General features: G+C 43.7%; 1 protein-coding gene across 6 annotated transcripts in view; it reads right to left on the reverse strand.

Moving 5' to 3' along the window:
* Positions 1-232: 232 nt before the first annotated feature.
* The window catches only part of LOC115822055 (protein FAM126B), a 33,173-nt gene continuing 16,700 nt past the window's right edge, over positions 233-16,705 (reverse strand). For 5 of the 6 annotated variants that reach the window (XM_030785697.1, XM_030785698.1, XM_030785694.1 and 2 more), the window contains 10 exons: positions 15,920-16,021; positions 14,180-14,359; positions 13,530-13,610; positions 11,585-11,700; positions 10,646-10,741; positions 9,703-9,819; positions 7,345-7,432; positions 6,757-6,913; positions 5,815-5,949; positions 233-3,333 (listed from right to left, as the gene is read on the reverse strand). In XM_030785697.1, the coding sequence (XP_030641557.1) occupies positions 2,675-3,333; positions 5,815-5,949; positions 6,757-6,913; positions 7,345-7,432; positions 9,703-9,819; positions 10,646-10,741; positions 11,585-11,700; positions 13,530-13,610; positions 14,180-14,359; positions 15,920-16,021 (1,731 nt within the window). In that variant the 3' untranslated portion in view covers positions 233-2,674. The remainder of the gene's footprint in view (positions 3,334-5,814; positions 5,950-6,756; positions 6,914-7,344; positions 7,433-9,702; positions 9,820-10,645; positions 10,742-11,584; positions 11,701-13,529; positions 13,611-14,179; positions 14,360-15,919; positions 16,022-16,705) is intronic. The other variant, XM_030785699.1, reaches the window with a different exon arrangement.

Consider the following 16,705-nt stretch of genomic DNA (forward strand, 5'->3'; position numbering starts at 1 on the left):
TGTTTGCTTATGATAAACTTCTGGAAAGAGCCATCTGTCAAAATTAGGCCACAGGCTCTCTCTGCCTTAGGAGATTTTGAGAGGGAACCGTGAGCTGCTGAGATAGACTGGTTTCATCCTTCTGTGAGGGGTAATAAACTTACTTATACTGCTCCGTTACACAGACTACGAGCTTAAATGTTTTCAGACGGACTCAAGAATTTCAGTCATACCAAAGGCTTAATAATAATAATAATAATAATAATAATAATAATAATAATAATCTACGATGAAACCTAGAATGCAATTCATGGATTATTCCTGACAAAAAAAACACAAAGATTGTTGCTTGTGGAGATTATAGAGAGTTAGAGCCAGTCAGTCAAACACATTTGTCCACAAGACCAAATAGGCTTCATATGTACATTTGAAATAAGACCACTAAAGTAAACCAAACTAAAAGTGAATGTAACGACATATTAAGACACACTGAATTTATAAAAGTTTTGAATGGGTACTGGTTGGCACATTTGGCATAGAGCAGACATAGGAAAGGAGTATGGAAGTTGCTCAATTTTCTCAGCACAGTCAACAGTATAGGACTCAGTGATAATATGAACACCACTAGTCGGTAACATCTAGACACCTCGAACAAGGCTGAGTTTAAAAAAAACAAAACAAAAAAAAACACACACACACACTCAATTATCTTTCCTATATGTCCAAAAATGAAGTCAGCATGCACTCAATTCTTCACATGAAACAAATTGCACTTTCAAAAGAAGCAGTGTGTGCTACTTCATTTAAAAAAAAAAAACCCATAAAATAAAAAAAAAAAAAATAGGGCAAAAGACTTGGTCTCGAAGAAAGACACATACGAAGAGAGGCATCAGGCAGGTACGGAAGGTCGAAGATTTGCACACTATGATCATAAGAGATTCAGTCAACTAGTGCAGTGACCTAGCCAGTTCGCCAGTGAAATTCTTAGTCAGCTATGCTTTGAAGAGAGGTTGGAGAACAACAGTTTGACCACTCTCTCATATTTAATATTTTAACAAACTGACTGAGAACTCCACACTGAGTGCACTCTACACCAACATGCTTTACCGGTTCAGTGGCTGAATAGCAGGTGAAATTCAAGACGAGGTAGAACAAATGTTTTGTGAATGTCAGGTAACAGAAGTCTAGATGATTGGCTTTCCGACTCTTTGAGTATCCTGGACCGGTTATCACTCACGCAGACCTCACAATGGGCATGAGATACAAACCACACACACACACACACACACACAAACACACACATACAGTGTCCCCACCCCCTGAAATGAATGGACAAAGGATGATTTGCCAGCAATAACTACCCTTGAAAGTAAGATACTGAAGCCTATCAAATTCCTGGAATTCGAATCTCTTACATGCTCTTCTACTTGCACTTTTTCTGTGTGACCTTTTGTCCAAAGCAATTGCCAATTACTCTTTTCCACAAATTGCTCACCAAAGAGAACAGTTCTGTTGCTACACTTTGACAAGACTCTCCTGTCTTTGAACCTCAAACTTAGATACGTACACTAAAAAGACTTAGTATTTGACTTTACCAGAGTATCAAGAACTTGAGTTTGATTAATATCAAATCACAGAGATCAACTGTATAGTCACAAACTGTATAAATTATCCCAAAAATAAATCAAACTTGCTGACAAATTGTAAAAACTAGATCAACGTTTTGTTTTCTCCAAAGTATCATGGTCATTAAAGAGTAAACCATTTGTCAACGTCACTGTCTTTGGAATGAGACTGAAATCAAAGAGCATTGTCAGTGAGGAGGTTTCACATTAAAAAAAAGTTGCTCAACATAAAAAAGTTGATACAGATTGCACATCACCCACGGCTTAACGGGGATGAAACACAATGAAGCACGATAATTCGTTGTCTGCGAACAAGAACAAGAACCAAATTATTGCTGATCGCTTACAAAATATAGACTATGGGAGGGAGCCTAATATCTGAATTAGCAAAATATAACATCCAAATCCATGGCGTTTTCTTTCAGAGAGAGGGGGTTTTCTTTGTTCCGACTTGCTGCATGTAGTTAGTGGGTCTCCCATGAACTGGAATGTTTAGTTTGGTCTGAGGAGAGGTGGGAGACGCCATACTAGGTATGTCTAGCAGAGTTGGTTGAGGGTTGTTTTCCGTTAGGATGGCTTTTCAGCTACGTAGAATTTTGATTCTGATTGCCCTTGGTGGGGGCGGGTTGTCCAGTTACAGCAGTGGCCAACTCTTCATTTGGAGATCAACCTTCCAGCATAGTAATATTCCAGCCCTGATCTAAAACCCATCTGGTTTAGGTAGCTGAGGTCTTTATGAGCATCTGACCATCAGAACAAGCATCGGCACAAAGGATCTCGGTAGATCTCCGGTGGGGAAGGTTGGTGTTCCCTGAAAAAGGACATTTATGAGATTTTATAGTGCTCCTTTAAGGTAGTAAATACAGAAAAAAGCCAACCACCCTTGACAGTACCGCACCTCCCCCTAAATCTGAAGCATTTAGATGGGAGTCGAAACTTTACCCTGACATGAGAGACCCACTGGGCTGTGTGGTTGAGCCTCAGAGACAGAGGAACGAAAGCACGTGGGAGGGGAGTAAAGAGAAGGAGAGTACGCGAGGAGGAAACTATCGGGCGTGTTAATCATCTCTCTACACCTGTGATATGATCTGCATGTTGAAGCTGGGGGAACGGGACTGTTTGGTGAGAGGTGCTCCGGGTGACAGCAGCTCCTTGGCCTCCTCTGGTCTCACCAGGTGCTCCTCCTGCAGGCTGATGGTGGAGTAGCGATGGGCGCCTCCCGAACTGAGAGCCCCCGGCAGGGCCTCCAGATCCCCCGGTTCCGCCTGGCCTCCGTTCGGACTCATGTTCATGCAGTCAAAGGACTTGCTGGAGGAGGTACTGGCAGTCCTGACCAGAGAGGGGCCTGCAGGGAAGCTCAAGTGCTTCTTGATGGGACTCAACTCAATTGCATCCAGGGTGATGGTGGGAGGTGACGACTGTTGTTGTGGCTGCTGTTGGTGCCTCCGCGGTGCAGCCTGGAACTCCGTGGAGAGATCCTTGTATTTATCCGCTGGTACCTCCTTCTCTCTCTCCCTCTCTTTTTCTTTTTCTCTCTCCCGTTCTCGAGATGCTCGACTCATCACCCCTTTCTTCATGCCGCTGCTCCTCTGGCTGCCAGCTCGGCCGGTGCCGGTCCCTCCGGCTCTGGTGCCGCTGGGCTGACTGCTGTTGGACGCCCCCGATGAAAAACCCTCATCAGGGTCATTGAGGTTGAAGGATTCTTCTCCTCCACTCATGCCATCAGCATCTGCAACCCGGAAAAAAAGGAAGGAGAAAGTTCCAGTAAGCCAGAAAGTGGAAGAGAGAGAGAGAGAGAGAGAGAGAGAGAGAGAGAGAGAGAGAGAGATAGTAGACATAGGACTGATTAAGTGCCCAGAGCAGATTTAAAAAAAAAAAAAAGTTTTACTGTCCTGTGAGGGGCAAGAAAAACAATACAAAACAAAAGAACAAAGAAAAAAAAAACACGAGAGGGGCGTTTTCATATCACTTTTCTTCATCTCCTTCATACCTCTGTGGTTGAAAACCACAGCACTTCTTCCCTCCAAAACTTATGTGACTTATGTGATGTGACTGATGGTGCATATCTGAGTGGTTACCCAGCAGCCTCCAGTTCACCAAAAAAAACCCCCAAAAAACACTAAGCAAATCTTTTGGCACTAACACAGTGTCATGATTCTGAGGTTCTACTGCAGTAATCTGGAAGGTGTTTGTAATTATAATCACTGATGTGGACAATCACTGACTGACAATCACTGAGGGACTGACTTTTATCAATAAGAACGAGCGAATATGACTCCAGGATGAATATTGAAACTCTTGGAGACAAACTGGATTAAAGCACACTTAAAATAGACCACCTTCCTTTCCATCAGTCCGTGTTCACGGGGTAAGCACGGTTTTGTATTATATATCTATCTTGAGGTGCAATTATTGCTACCTTAAAAGGATTTGAAATTTTGGATTTAAATTAACAGATGCAGCAGGGACAAGTGAGACAAATGCGAATGAAATATTTATATCTATTATTATAGTACATAATATCTATTAGTTCAGTCCCATGAAATGTTCAGACACTTTTTATTCTGATTGTCTACAGTTGATCTATTCTAGAGGATGGAGTTGTTCTATTCTGGAAGATGGAGGACTTCTGCTTAAAACATAGTGTCACTCTTCAAATAATCGGTGGTGATCCGATTCCTCCCTCTGACGTTCACACTCAACAATGACACTCAAACAGGACAAAAACAAAAGACAGAAAATTATTTTTAACTCCATTTGGAGGCTGTCCTTTACACCGGAGCTGGAAAGAGGGGAAAAAAACAAAATCACAGAAATGAGTGAAACAAAACGATTTGAACACGTAGCAACACACAGAACCAAATGGGACATGGTGGTAGTTCCGTCATGCAGCACAAGGCAAGCAAAACTGGGCCAGTATTCGGTGGCACTCCACAGGCAGCCAGAGTCCCGATAAAGAAATAGGAGAGAGGAAACGGGGGAAGAGAGAAAGAATCGGGGAGTAAAAAGGGATGCATGCATTTAATCAGAAGACCAGCACACATGCCCTCCTGACACTTTCTCCACTTCAACTGCAGCTGACTCGAAAGGCAAAAAGACTCTAGTGATAAGGCGGATAATTCTGAAACGATATCCGCATCGAAAAGGTTTCATTTGTTCATACGTACAGACAAGTCTAAAACATTTCACCCATCAAGCTGCAAGCTTAAGGGTTTGAGAAAGTAATTGTGAATGTGACGTGGGAAGACATCTGTGTTAAAATGACAGATTGGGACTAGTGAATTCAGACTCATGTCGATATGTGTAAACACTGATTATATGCTAATCAGCCAACTACAGATATCAGAACACAAGACTATGGAGTTGCTGGTGTCCAACATTGTTTTCCAGAGTTGTCTGTTTTTGTGTACTGGGTCTGTACTGGGTTTATCTGAAGTTTGTTTCACTTTGTCTACACATGCACATGCTTTGAAGTAAAGCGTCCTTTTTTTCAGCACGGACGAGTTCTTTCTCACTTACTGAGTTTGTCCCTTAGCACAAGCCATGACTAGAACAAACAAATAAACAAACAAACAAAAAACAAACAAACAAGAGACACTCCCTCAAACTAAGCTCTTGCTACTCAATGAAAAGGGGGAACATCTCTTTGACAGTGACCCACTTGAACAAGACACCACACATTGTGCTACTTCACTTGTGCAAGACCATAGAGGGCAGTTAAGAAACAAATTTACTTCACCACCTCTCTACAGTTTAGACAGTACCTCACTATGGTAATTATACTGATATGGAGTCACTTTTTTGTAATTCAAACAGGAACGAAAGCATTATGGTCTATGGGTCAAACACCATATGAACATGCTCAGTAAGTGAAATAGCTTATGCCCAAAGCTTGCAACAAAAAGAGGGGTAAGGTCAGAGATCATGGGGAAAAACTGGGGTCCATGCAGGTGTCCCTGTCTACACCTCAGCCAAACCCAGAATTAAACAACATTCTGTTGCTCTTCGTGTAGGTAAAGAAAGACGGCAATAATTTACACATTGCAGTTACGGGGAGATGCTCTGTAAGTATCTAGCAAGGAACTCGATGAGTTAGTGTAGTCTGGGAGAGCTGAGGTACCCAGAAGGGAGTATACTAGCCATCAAGCAAGGGAGTCAAAAGAGGCTTTTACTCCTCCCCCTCTGTTTTTCTGTCTCTGCCCCTGCCTACCCTCGTATGTGACCGTGAGTATGCCGATCTGACCCCTCCCTCCTGGCTCTGGATTGGCTGCTGGATCCCGGGGGGTGTGTCGGCTGGGATTGACGGTGAGCTTGAACTCTGCATCGCTTGTGAAGTCAAAACAATCTGAGACACAACACAATAGGGGGGGAGACGTGCTCCTTAGTGTGTACTCTGAGCTCCAGTGGCCTTGCAGTAACACAGCAAAGTGCAGCATTCTCAAGTCCAGCTACTGTATACTTAAAAGTCAGTGACAAACCACACAGGACTGAGAATGTACAGAATGTACAGTGAAAAAGAAAGACAGTGCAAAAAAACAAACAAACAAAAAACAGAGAGAGACTGGGAAGTAACATTATTACAACCCGACTGTAACTAACGAGGAACACAAAACATGTAGTATTGGAAAACAGCGAGGCAGTCGACGAAACAGATCCTACATGGCTGGAAAATACTCCAGTGTGTTCCAGTGCTATTATTCTATGATGAAACCTAAAATTGAATTTGTGAATTTGAATGGTGAAATTAGGGCTTTTATACCACGGCTTTTAAGGCTGCCACATTAAGGCTGTGAAAAATTCAGTCACAAAACAGTAGTGCAAATGCTTTCACACCTCATTTCCTCTCTTTGAATGACTGTATTGCTTCATAACGTTCAATACATAAGCTAATGCCACTATTAACAGGCATCTCGTTTTCATCTCTGCAGCTTAAACCCAACAGCTGACTGAGGCGTGGTGAAGAGTCTGCGAGCTGAATCGGGTTTGTTCATGTCGGGCAAAACTACAAAAGCCAAAGGCTGGGAGACCTACCGGAACAGACTGAGAAACACTAGTCTATGATAAAAGACATACTGGGATAAACCGGAATTTCTTATTACTGGAGCGCCTCTGATGGTAACGGCCGAGCAGCGAGAGGCGACAGAACCCTTACCCTCTCTCTTCCATCGAAGGCGGCGGATGGAAGCGGCGGTGATGGCGGTACGGGAGATTCGACTGACGGTGGGCGTGACCTCCACCTGCAGGATCTTCTTTCCGCGAGAGCCATCTGGGGCACTGTCCGGCAGAGAGTTCTTCATCGCGTTGCCCAGCTGAGAAAGACCAGAGACACAGTTCACCATTGCTCGGAACATTAAAGACCAGAGACACAGTTCACCCTCGCTCGGAACATTAAAGCTGCTCGTCGTTCTGTCTGTGTATATATCACAATACACCACTCCAGGCACCCAAAATCAGTTTTACGAATTTTCATGATTTGCTTCTCATTATTTCAGTTTACCTGGAGATTTATCGACTACGTTTCTAATTCACGTGTATTTTCACCAGTTCCGTTTTCATAATTTATTTCTTGGTTACTTCCACTCCTCAAACATATGTAAAAGTTTGAGAAATGTTACATTAAGCATTCAAAACAGCAACCGTGGACACTTTTACAACGGAATCATTCCTAATCTCAAAATAATCTGAAACGTGTACGTGAAGTTAAAAAACTGGAGTATATATATGGATAGATGAGTCCTACCAGTAGAGGTTGTGAGTACAGTTCCAGTTGAGCTCTGTACAGGATGTCATCCAGAGCCTCTCTGCCCATGTCCCACTCCCCGTTATATCTGTGAATCAGACCAGCACAAAAAAAACCCCACTGCAGTTAACACATACAAACCCATCAACTAGTCGCTTGGACTGACTAGTCACTAGTCACTGGGATACCATCACGTGGACTGACTACACCCACTGCACAGCAAATTGGCTAGTGTTAAAATAACACCAAGAGTGTCAATTTTACAGAATCAACAATCAGCAGAGCAAGGTCCATACTCTTCATGGAGTTGGTGTTTTGTGGGTTCAAACCCCAGACAAGTTTGAATCCACAACCCTTCAGTTTCTGGGCCTTTTTTCTGATGACGATGTCAACACCATGGACTTTTAAATTTTTTTTTTAAAAAAGAGAGAAAATACCAGTGTTATTTCTCTGTGAACTTTACCGAAGAGGAACGAACAGTCAACATTCCTGATGCTTTCTTTATATGAATAACACGCTTTCTTTATATGAATATTCAGGTAATGTATACCAGCCCAAATACACTAGTACAGAGTGAATTACAGTTCACAAATTCACCACCTAAATATCAATTTTATGATGACAGCACAGGAAAACGGTGCTCTCTTTCATGAGCAATTGTAATAGGGTGTTAACTGAATGTAAACTCACTCTGAAATGAATCGACCCTGACGCCGGACTACCGTCGTCACCTGTGAATTTAGCGTGAATGGCTATGGAGCACAGAGGTTAATAATGAGAAGATTCTACACTGAGTTATGGTGTTCGCCCTGAACTGGTTAAGCCAAAGAAAGTACCAGCTGACAACAATTACAAAACAGAGTAAAACACGGTGCTCAAAACAATTGAAAAACATTACAACGTTCACAAAAACGTTATATTTACTGTTTATTTAAGATTCGTTAAAATTGCCTGATTCATGCCCCCTGAAACACCTAGCCGTAGCAGGACAGCTTCTGTTTGCGTGGCATGTGACACAGCTTGACACGTGTTTGTTCTTTGGAGGATGTCATACACATTTTGGGAATAAAAAGATAAAAGTGAGGCATTGTCAAAGGCCCAGAACAGAGCTGGGAGAGAAGAAATCTCTTTCATCTGGTGCCAGCATACGCAGCTCTATCTCACAGCACAAGACAATCTGAGGATATCCCTTCAAACCAAATGCAAATTCACAGAGACCAAAAGAGAGAGAGGGAAAGAGAGAGAGGGAAGGAGACAGAGAGAGAGGGAAGGAGAGAGAGAGAGAGGGAGGGGGAGAGAGAGAGAGAGAGAGATGGGTCTATCAAAAATCGTTGCTCTGTACTTTGTACTGCACCTGCAAACCTACCGGGCAGATCGAATTTTCAAGTTTTAACTTTTAACGCTAAGTCTTGTGACAAAGTGACTCTGAACTTTATGCTTCGGTTCTTCCATTCTCCGTCCTTCCGTTGTTCTCTGACCCTGATAAGGGCTACTGACATGTGATCTTCTCTTTATAAAATGGCTGTGTGTCTCTACTGTACTTTACACACTCCTTTCCAATACATCTGAAAGAGCTACGTAAGGTTATCAGAACTGATATTACTCTTGCAGTCCCTGGTCATTGGAAGTTCATATCTACTGTGTGCTAATGTATTTTCCACAAAGGGCATTGATCTGCTTTGCGCCCCCTCCCACCTCCTTCTCTCTCTCTGTCTGTTGGTCTCTCTCTCTCTCTCTCTCTCTCTAAGTGTGCGTGAGGGATCACAACACAGGACTCATTATCAGCTCTAATCTGCTTTGCAATGACCACGCGTTGATAAATGAAATCACCCACGTCCACAATGCCCGATAAATGTAATAAAAGCCTCTCTAATAGAGCGTTGTCCGCACCATTAAAGAGCTGAGGACAGTTGAGTCTTTTTGAGAGGGTCAGTGGAGAAAAGAGGCCTTTAGAACTAAATAACCTTCAGTATGTGCACAGGTACACATGCTTAACCTATTCACACTTTTCCAAGATCTCAGGAGTGGGTAATTTTAGCCTGTACTTAATTGGCCAAAGAATGGTATGGAAACAAACTGATCACATGTTCCAGGCTCCCGAACAAAAACAGCTGACTGTTTTTCTGTCTGCTTTGGCCACAAAACACCCGCGGCAGCCCATGACGCATCAGTGACTCCAATAAAATCTATTTTCAGTTGACGTAATTACCGAACAGAAATATTTCCCTCAACAAGAGCAAGTATTTGAAAAGTGACACTTCTGTATTTAGCTACAGTGCCATGCGTAAGGAACCCACTTCGCTTCATTAAGCGGTAAAAAAAAAAAAAAAACATGACCGAACAGTGAAACACACTCACATGGCATGATAGACAGCTGTGAGCATCTGTACCATGAACTCCGGGTCAAGCACCACGCGGTTACACGGCTCCCGCCACATCTTCTGCTGTTGCCGTGGAAACCCGCACACACACAGCCTGCGAAGGAGCATCACAACACAAGGTCGAGGAGGAAAAGTCATATCAATGTCAGAGGTCGATGAAGCAGTGAAGTGAATAAGTCGTGTACTCAGCTTCAAAGAGAAAGTGAGGGAGGACACAGCAGTTAATTACTAGCATAACAAAGATGTCTAATAATAGTCTAGCTGGTCGATAATAACTCCAAACCAAACTAACATGATGTGGGGTAAGAGAAAAAACGAATGCCCAGAATTCAACAGGAGCATCTCGTGTAATTAGGCACTTCATCACTGTTGACAGGGGGAACACACAGTGTGTAATGGAGCTAGGACTTCTCCTGATGCATGCTGGGTCTGAGCACAGTGAGGAGGGCTTTAACCCTGACTGATTACACAGTGTGGGTCAAGTCGACCAGACAGTTCCTGACTGAGAGAGTCAAAACCCAGACACGCACAGACAGGATAGCCAACTCCACCCCTGTGTTTCTGTCAGCCTAATTCAGCCACTGAATCATTCGAGACGATGAATTGTTTCAGAGATCTGTTTTGCAGATTTTGCTAGTTTGCAAAGAGATGGTAGAGATGATGTTCTCTCACTACATGGTATTATCTTAACAGGAAACAAACAGGATGTTACATTTATGGGTATTTAGGGCATTTAGTTGCACGGCAGTTTGAATGAGGGTGGCTGACTGAACACAATCGTGTGGGGTGATGGGAATTTGTGCATCTGTCTAAAAACGTGTGGCAAACGTCAGGTACAGCTGTTTTGTGGGTATAGAGATATGGAAAGAAAGAAAGAAAGAAAGAAAGAAAGAAAGAAAGAAAGAAAGAAAGATTCTCACCGTGAGCTCATTCTGCACACAGACTGGTAAGAGGTGGCAGGCATGTAGACCACAGCTGAGTTGTAGCAAAGCATCAGAAAGCACAGAACCTCAAACCTGAAATGTGATGGCAAAACACCAACGGTTCACCCACGTTCATTTCAACCTGTCAGAGGAGGAACTTGAGAACAAGATTTTCATAATCAGGATTTCAAAACGTGAGCCTCTATCCCATCAAACGTACTAGAGCTTGACTCAGTGATGCTACAGTGAGAACAAATCTATTTACACTTTGAAGTATTATCTTTATAACCATGGGCAGACACAGAGCATGGTCACAGTATGTACAAATGCAATAAAAACACTGCAACGTTTATGGACAATTGATATCACTTCTTTACATCTCTCAAAGCTGTTCAAAGACCGTTCAGTTTGAGTATCTGGCCCCAGTGATTAGCTAAGGGGATCTGGCTTTAGTACTTACCAACGGTGCACATTACATAGTAACAATTACAATGAAGGGTTTCCAATAAAAGTATGGTTGTCCAGAGGTAAACTTGCATTAAAGCTACCGTTAAAGTTACACATACAAGAGAGCACTAGTTTGCTCAGCCCTTGTCCAGCTACAGACTAGCGCTAATGAACCCCAGGTCAAAATCTCTGCAGGCCGCGTGGAGTTCACTTAGTTGACGGGGGGAGGATCTGCTTGGCCTGCTGCTTAGGGCACATGGTTGAGTCAGTAAATGTTTAATGTGAGAAGACTGAGTGAGGCAAAGTCAAATGTTCCATTCATAAATGTCTTGTTTAGGTGAGAAACCACGCCTTAAAGGTTAAAAACTGCTTTAGTCTGACTGCAGTCACATGAACACTAATGCGGTCATGTGGTGGAAAGGAGCCCAGCCAGGCTGAGATGGACCATTCACAGTGGGGTTGGGGTTGAGGTTGGGGTTGGTGCTGTACCTGTTCTGGGCAGTGAAGGTTTCTCTCTGGGGATGAAGGCCGCTGTAAACCACCCTGATGAGATCATGTTGGCAGAGAGCACCCTCTGTTAGCGCCATAGACCCCAGACTGGAGGGCTGATGAAAAAACAAACAAACAAACAAACAAATTAAACATGCACACATAAACAGGCTTATAAATGTGACTGCTACACACTTGAGACATCTTAATTAGTAAAGAAAACAGTTTCCAGCACACAAGTTATTTTTTTCAACTATATATATATATATATATATAAAATGCAAGGTATCTACCAAAAACCAGATGTCCATGAGAACTGAAGATATTTCAGAGAACTAGAGAAGACAGAGATACTGAAGAAGCAAGTCTCAGACTGTGTGTGGAAATGTCACTAATGATAGCCCTGAGGTATGGTTTCTTTAAGCTGAATAAAGTCCAAAGAAATTAAAGCACTAATTCTGCTCTTAAAACCTACATTACTTTGAATTTTCTGGTGTGCCCCAGCGAGTGTGGGAGAGAGGCTGCTGCTCAAATTCTTAGGCTAAATGTTGATTCTGGCTCCTACAGTGTATGGAGATGATGTTTCGTGACAAACTGCATAGGAGGGAGATGATTCACAGCTAAGCTTTTCTGCCATGTCACGACATATACACATACACACACACACACACACACACTGAGCCACAGACACTAAGCCACAGGACTGCAGCTCCCTCCAGTTAAATCAGTTACCCCCCCTCACCATCCAAATATGAGACTGCAGAGTACTGCACTGTAAGTCAAACTGTGCAGAAATGCTCATGCTGGGCACGGGCCTTTTATGTGTTACCACGGAGACCTGTGTGTGTGTGTGTGTGTGTGTGTGTGTGTCACGCTTTCGGCTGCGGCAGCGTAAACACACCCAGGCTTTCTGACAGACTGAGATGAGGAGATGGGAGTCCACTTTTTTTAATTGAATTGACTTCCAGTGACCATGTCGCTATGGCGATAGAAAGGGGGGGGGGGGGGTAAATCGTAAATGAGAGACTGGCGGTGACGCCTCGGCGGTGATGGTACGGCAGAGAGCCGACACAGGCCTGTGACTCTCAGCTCTGTCCCTTCCCTTCAGCTAACCCTCCCGGACACCGAGGAGAGCAGAGGCTCTCACCCTGGTAATCATAGCCATAAATCGTATACTAACCCCCAAACCCCCTCCCAAACACACACACAGCCCGCTCACCACTCCATCACTGTGTGCGGTCTACCTACAGAGGACGGAGGAGACTGTGTGCAGAGACAGTAGACTCAGCGGAGGCCAATACATGTTGAAATATGATGTACATACTCAGTCAAAACCAGGGATGAATTACACAAAACAAAACTCCACTTAAAACAAAGCAAAAGAAAAGAAAGGAAAACAAAACAAATGAACAAACCCCCCCCCCTCCCCCCCAACCCAAAAATAAAGGCTGGCAAAATTTAAACCGTCCTTAATTTTTGCTCTTATAAAACCATTTTTCTTTCTTGGGACATTTAGTTATTCTGTTAATTGAGAAAATACACTTTATGAAACAGGCTTCTGATGTGCTGTGTTGTTTTGAGAAAATCTGATTTGATAGTGAGGGGGGCCAACATGAGAAGTGTAAGCCTCAACTGTGAAAATCCAGTCAGCAGGTGAGATACTTCATTAGAGCTCCTTGTTAGCACTTCTGTCTCTCAGGTCTGCACGTCTCAGCGGTGCTTTCATACCGAGGAACAAATTCAGCGTGAGTGGGAAGAGAAAGGGGCCTTAAAGCCCAGAGATATAAAAAAAAAAAAAAAAAGTAAAGAAAAAGAAAAAACCGTGAGCTATGAGAGACTCCGGTCCCAGTGTAATAAAACAGAGCAGACGGCTCCTGTGCCAGAGGAGAAAAAATGACGAAGATAAACAGCGCGGATAGATCATTAACGATTGCTACTCTCTCACCTCGTGATACACTGACGGTTTGGATAGGGAGGGGATCGTGAAGGACAAAAGCTTGCTGTTTCCATCTTTGTCGACAATCTCCTGAAACACAGGAAAAAAAAAAAAAAAGATGTATTGTTGCGGCAGGGAGAGAGGGAGAGAAAGAGAGAGAGAGGTGTGTTTACAGTGTGCATGTGTGTGTACAGAATGATTTCAGCTCAGGAGGCTGTTGGGTTCTGTGTCCTTGTATGTCTCCTGTCACGTGTCAGCCTGCGGCGAGTTACTCACTGTCCGTCAATCTGCAATCATCTAACTGTGATGCCATGTCGTTATGCTTAGAGAAGCTTAATGTCCACATCACTGATGTTTCTGCTGAGTGCAGTCAGGGTTACGTTCACTCCCAGAACAAATGGCTGTGAACCCTCTGCCTGCTGCCCCGTCAGGACCTAAAATGGCGATCACTGATCGAAACTACACGATATTTTCCAATCAATACTCCCCAGTCACTGGCCTGTGTGTTTTTAAACCATGTTCCCTAATTGTGCTTTAAGGTTTGATATCAGTGGTCAGGAAAGGACAGGAGAATGATTTATTACGGGTGGGGGGAAAAAGAAAAAAAAGCATTTCATGAGTATCAAGACGGTGTTTTCGGCAGTCCAAGCCAAACTCACCAGGTTGTAGATGCCCAGGAGGAGGGCTTCTATGCAGCCGTTGCTCTGGCGGTCCCTGCTGGCAGTGAGGCGTAGGTACACCCAGACCAGCTCGGGCAGGAACTGCAGGGTGAAGCGCCGGAGGCGGTCCTCTGAGCTCCTGTATAACTCAAACAGCTGGTGGCACACGGGCTCCAGAAGCTGGGCACAGGATGATGCCGTTGGAGTGGCACAGAGGAACAAACAAACAAACAAACAATATCAACACTGAGCCCAGCTTCCCCAACCATAAAGGCCTGTTTTACTCACATAAGTAACACAACGCATTTGCCTGGAGCTTTCTGCTAGAGAGAACTTAGACCACCAGAACATACTGAATTCACCTAAGTCTATATATAATTAGCACAAGACTGAAATCATTAGGAGTACACCCGTGTTTTCGGAAAATACTATGCGTAATTTAATTCCATGGACTTTTTGTTCCTGCACATGGGGCCTACTTAAGGCGCTACCTGTCCCTCTGCATTGAATATTAATGTCTTGGTCTGGCCAGACTCTGACCGGGCTGCATGATGGATGAGTCCGGAGAAGAGTGGAAGGTGGAGGAATGAGAAACATCGTGGGGCACTGCTTATCTTCACCTTTTTTTTTAAATTACTACATCCACATCATCACCCACTTCATCTAGTGTCACTATAGAGCAATGCCGCACCAGTGCACCCTGGATATATACATTACCAAAGATGGAGAGAGAAGGAGAGAGAGAGAGAGAAAGAGAGAGAGACGGCAGAGACAAAGGGGAGGGGAAAAAGTAGAGAGGGAGGAGAGAAATAGAAAGATATGAAGTAGACAAAAAAAAGAGAGAGAGGAATGCAGAAAATCCATGTAAATTATGAATGGTGGCACAGAATAATTTCCCAATTTGTTCATGAAATCAATTGCTAATCAAAGTGAATCTTCTGGCAGCATAGAGGAGTGAGGGTGAAATCAGATTATGCACTGACACACAGAGGGGCTCTATTCTCCAGAGAAGGAAGGGAGAGAGAGAGAGAGAGAGAGAGAGAGAGAGAGGCACAGATAAAGCTAGCACTATAGTTTCTCTTTAGTTATGAACAACCTTTAAGAAGTAACGCCGTGTTATTTCAGCTTGGCAGATGGGCTGAACCCTCCACCTTTTTTTTTGTCATAAGTGATGTGAGCAAATCCCGTGGTTTAGAGACTTTGCCTGAGTCACCGCTCCAATCACTAATGGGCGTCATCCAACGCTAATGAAATTTGGAATCACAGAAGCAGAACTCCGAGGCAAGCGTCAGACGCTTGAGACTCGACACGAATAAATAAACTACAGGCAGTAGTTTGATGGGAGAGGCAGTAAATGATGAAGTCTGGAGTGTTCATAATCTGTGTTGGCATTTAGTACACACACAGTTTGATGAATGATACCAGGGCACTGTCTTTTCAGTGACTTGAGACTGACTCATAACCTGCTAACAGCAGAAATTACCTAAAAAAAAGAGCCAACCTTGATGTTCATACCTGGTGTGACACGGACAAAAGACGGTTTTGTTAAAATAATTAATTCATTGATTATTTAATTGATTCATGGCCGGTGTAGAGACAGTACAGAGGTCTGTCATCTTCTGCCTACCCCCGTCAGCTCAGCCTAATTCCAAACACGGACATCTCCACTCTGAACCAGGCCGGTCTCTGAGCAGGGTGAGTTGGAAGCCGCAGAGATATCTACCACTCGCCGTCACTCACCTCATTGCCGGGGTCCTGGATGACTCTGTAGAGCGCTGGCACCAGGGTCTTCTTCTGCTGAAGGCTGCCTGCGTAACTGGAGAGCTGGTTTTCGGGTAACGTCTGAGGAAGAGAGGGAGGTAGAAGATTGGAAATGTTGTGAGAGAGCCACAAGGGCTAAAACAACTGTTATCATCTCCCATCAATAAGAGAGATTTTTTTTTTTTTTTGAAAACCTCTCACACACATATTGTTCAGATAAGAAACATTAACTCTCTGTGGAAGTATAGTCCTGATCTGTTTGTGTGATGTTCATCTTCACTTCATTTCACCTGCCTGGTGGAGTACTCAGTACTGAGGCCCAGCACTGATCTGTGGGAACAGGACACCGTGTCCTTCTCCACAAATTATGACGCTCTAGCACTGTGAGTCAGACTCCACTCCACGCTCTGCCCTGTACTTATCTCCACAAAAGCAGCACTGCCACGCTGCACAGGCTCAAGTTAGGGGAATGAATGACTGACTTTATATTTCTAATTCCCCATTGGAGACTACAGAGATAATATAATGCGTCCTCACACACACACACACACACACACACACACACACACACCTCTGCTGTGTGGCTGGGGAGGCAGTAACAGGCTTGAGCTGAAGGTGTGTGTGTGTGTGTTGTAGATTTGGAAGAATAAGAATGGGGGTGATTCAATTTGTACAAATTAGGGAAATCACATGGGTTTTTTTTTTCCAAAAAAAAACCCCAAAAAAAAAAACCTCTTCCTGTGAAGGAGCCTGATGTAAGACAAT

Source organism: Chanos chanos, chromosome 10 (genome assembly GCF_902362185.1).
Source record: "Chanos chanos chromosome 10, fChaCha1.1, whole genome shotgun sequence".
Classification (NCBI taxonomy): Eukaryota; Metazoa; Chordata; class Actinopteri; order Gonorynchiformes; family Chanidae; genus Chanos; species Chanos chanos.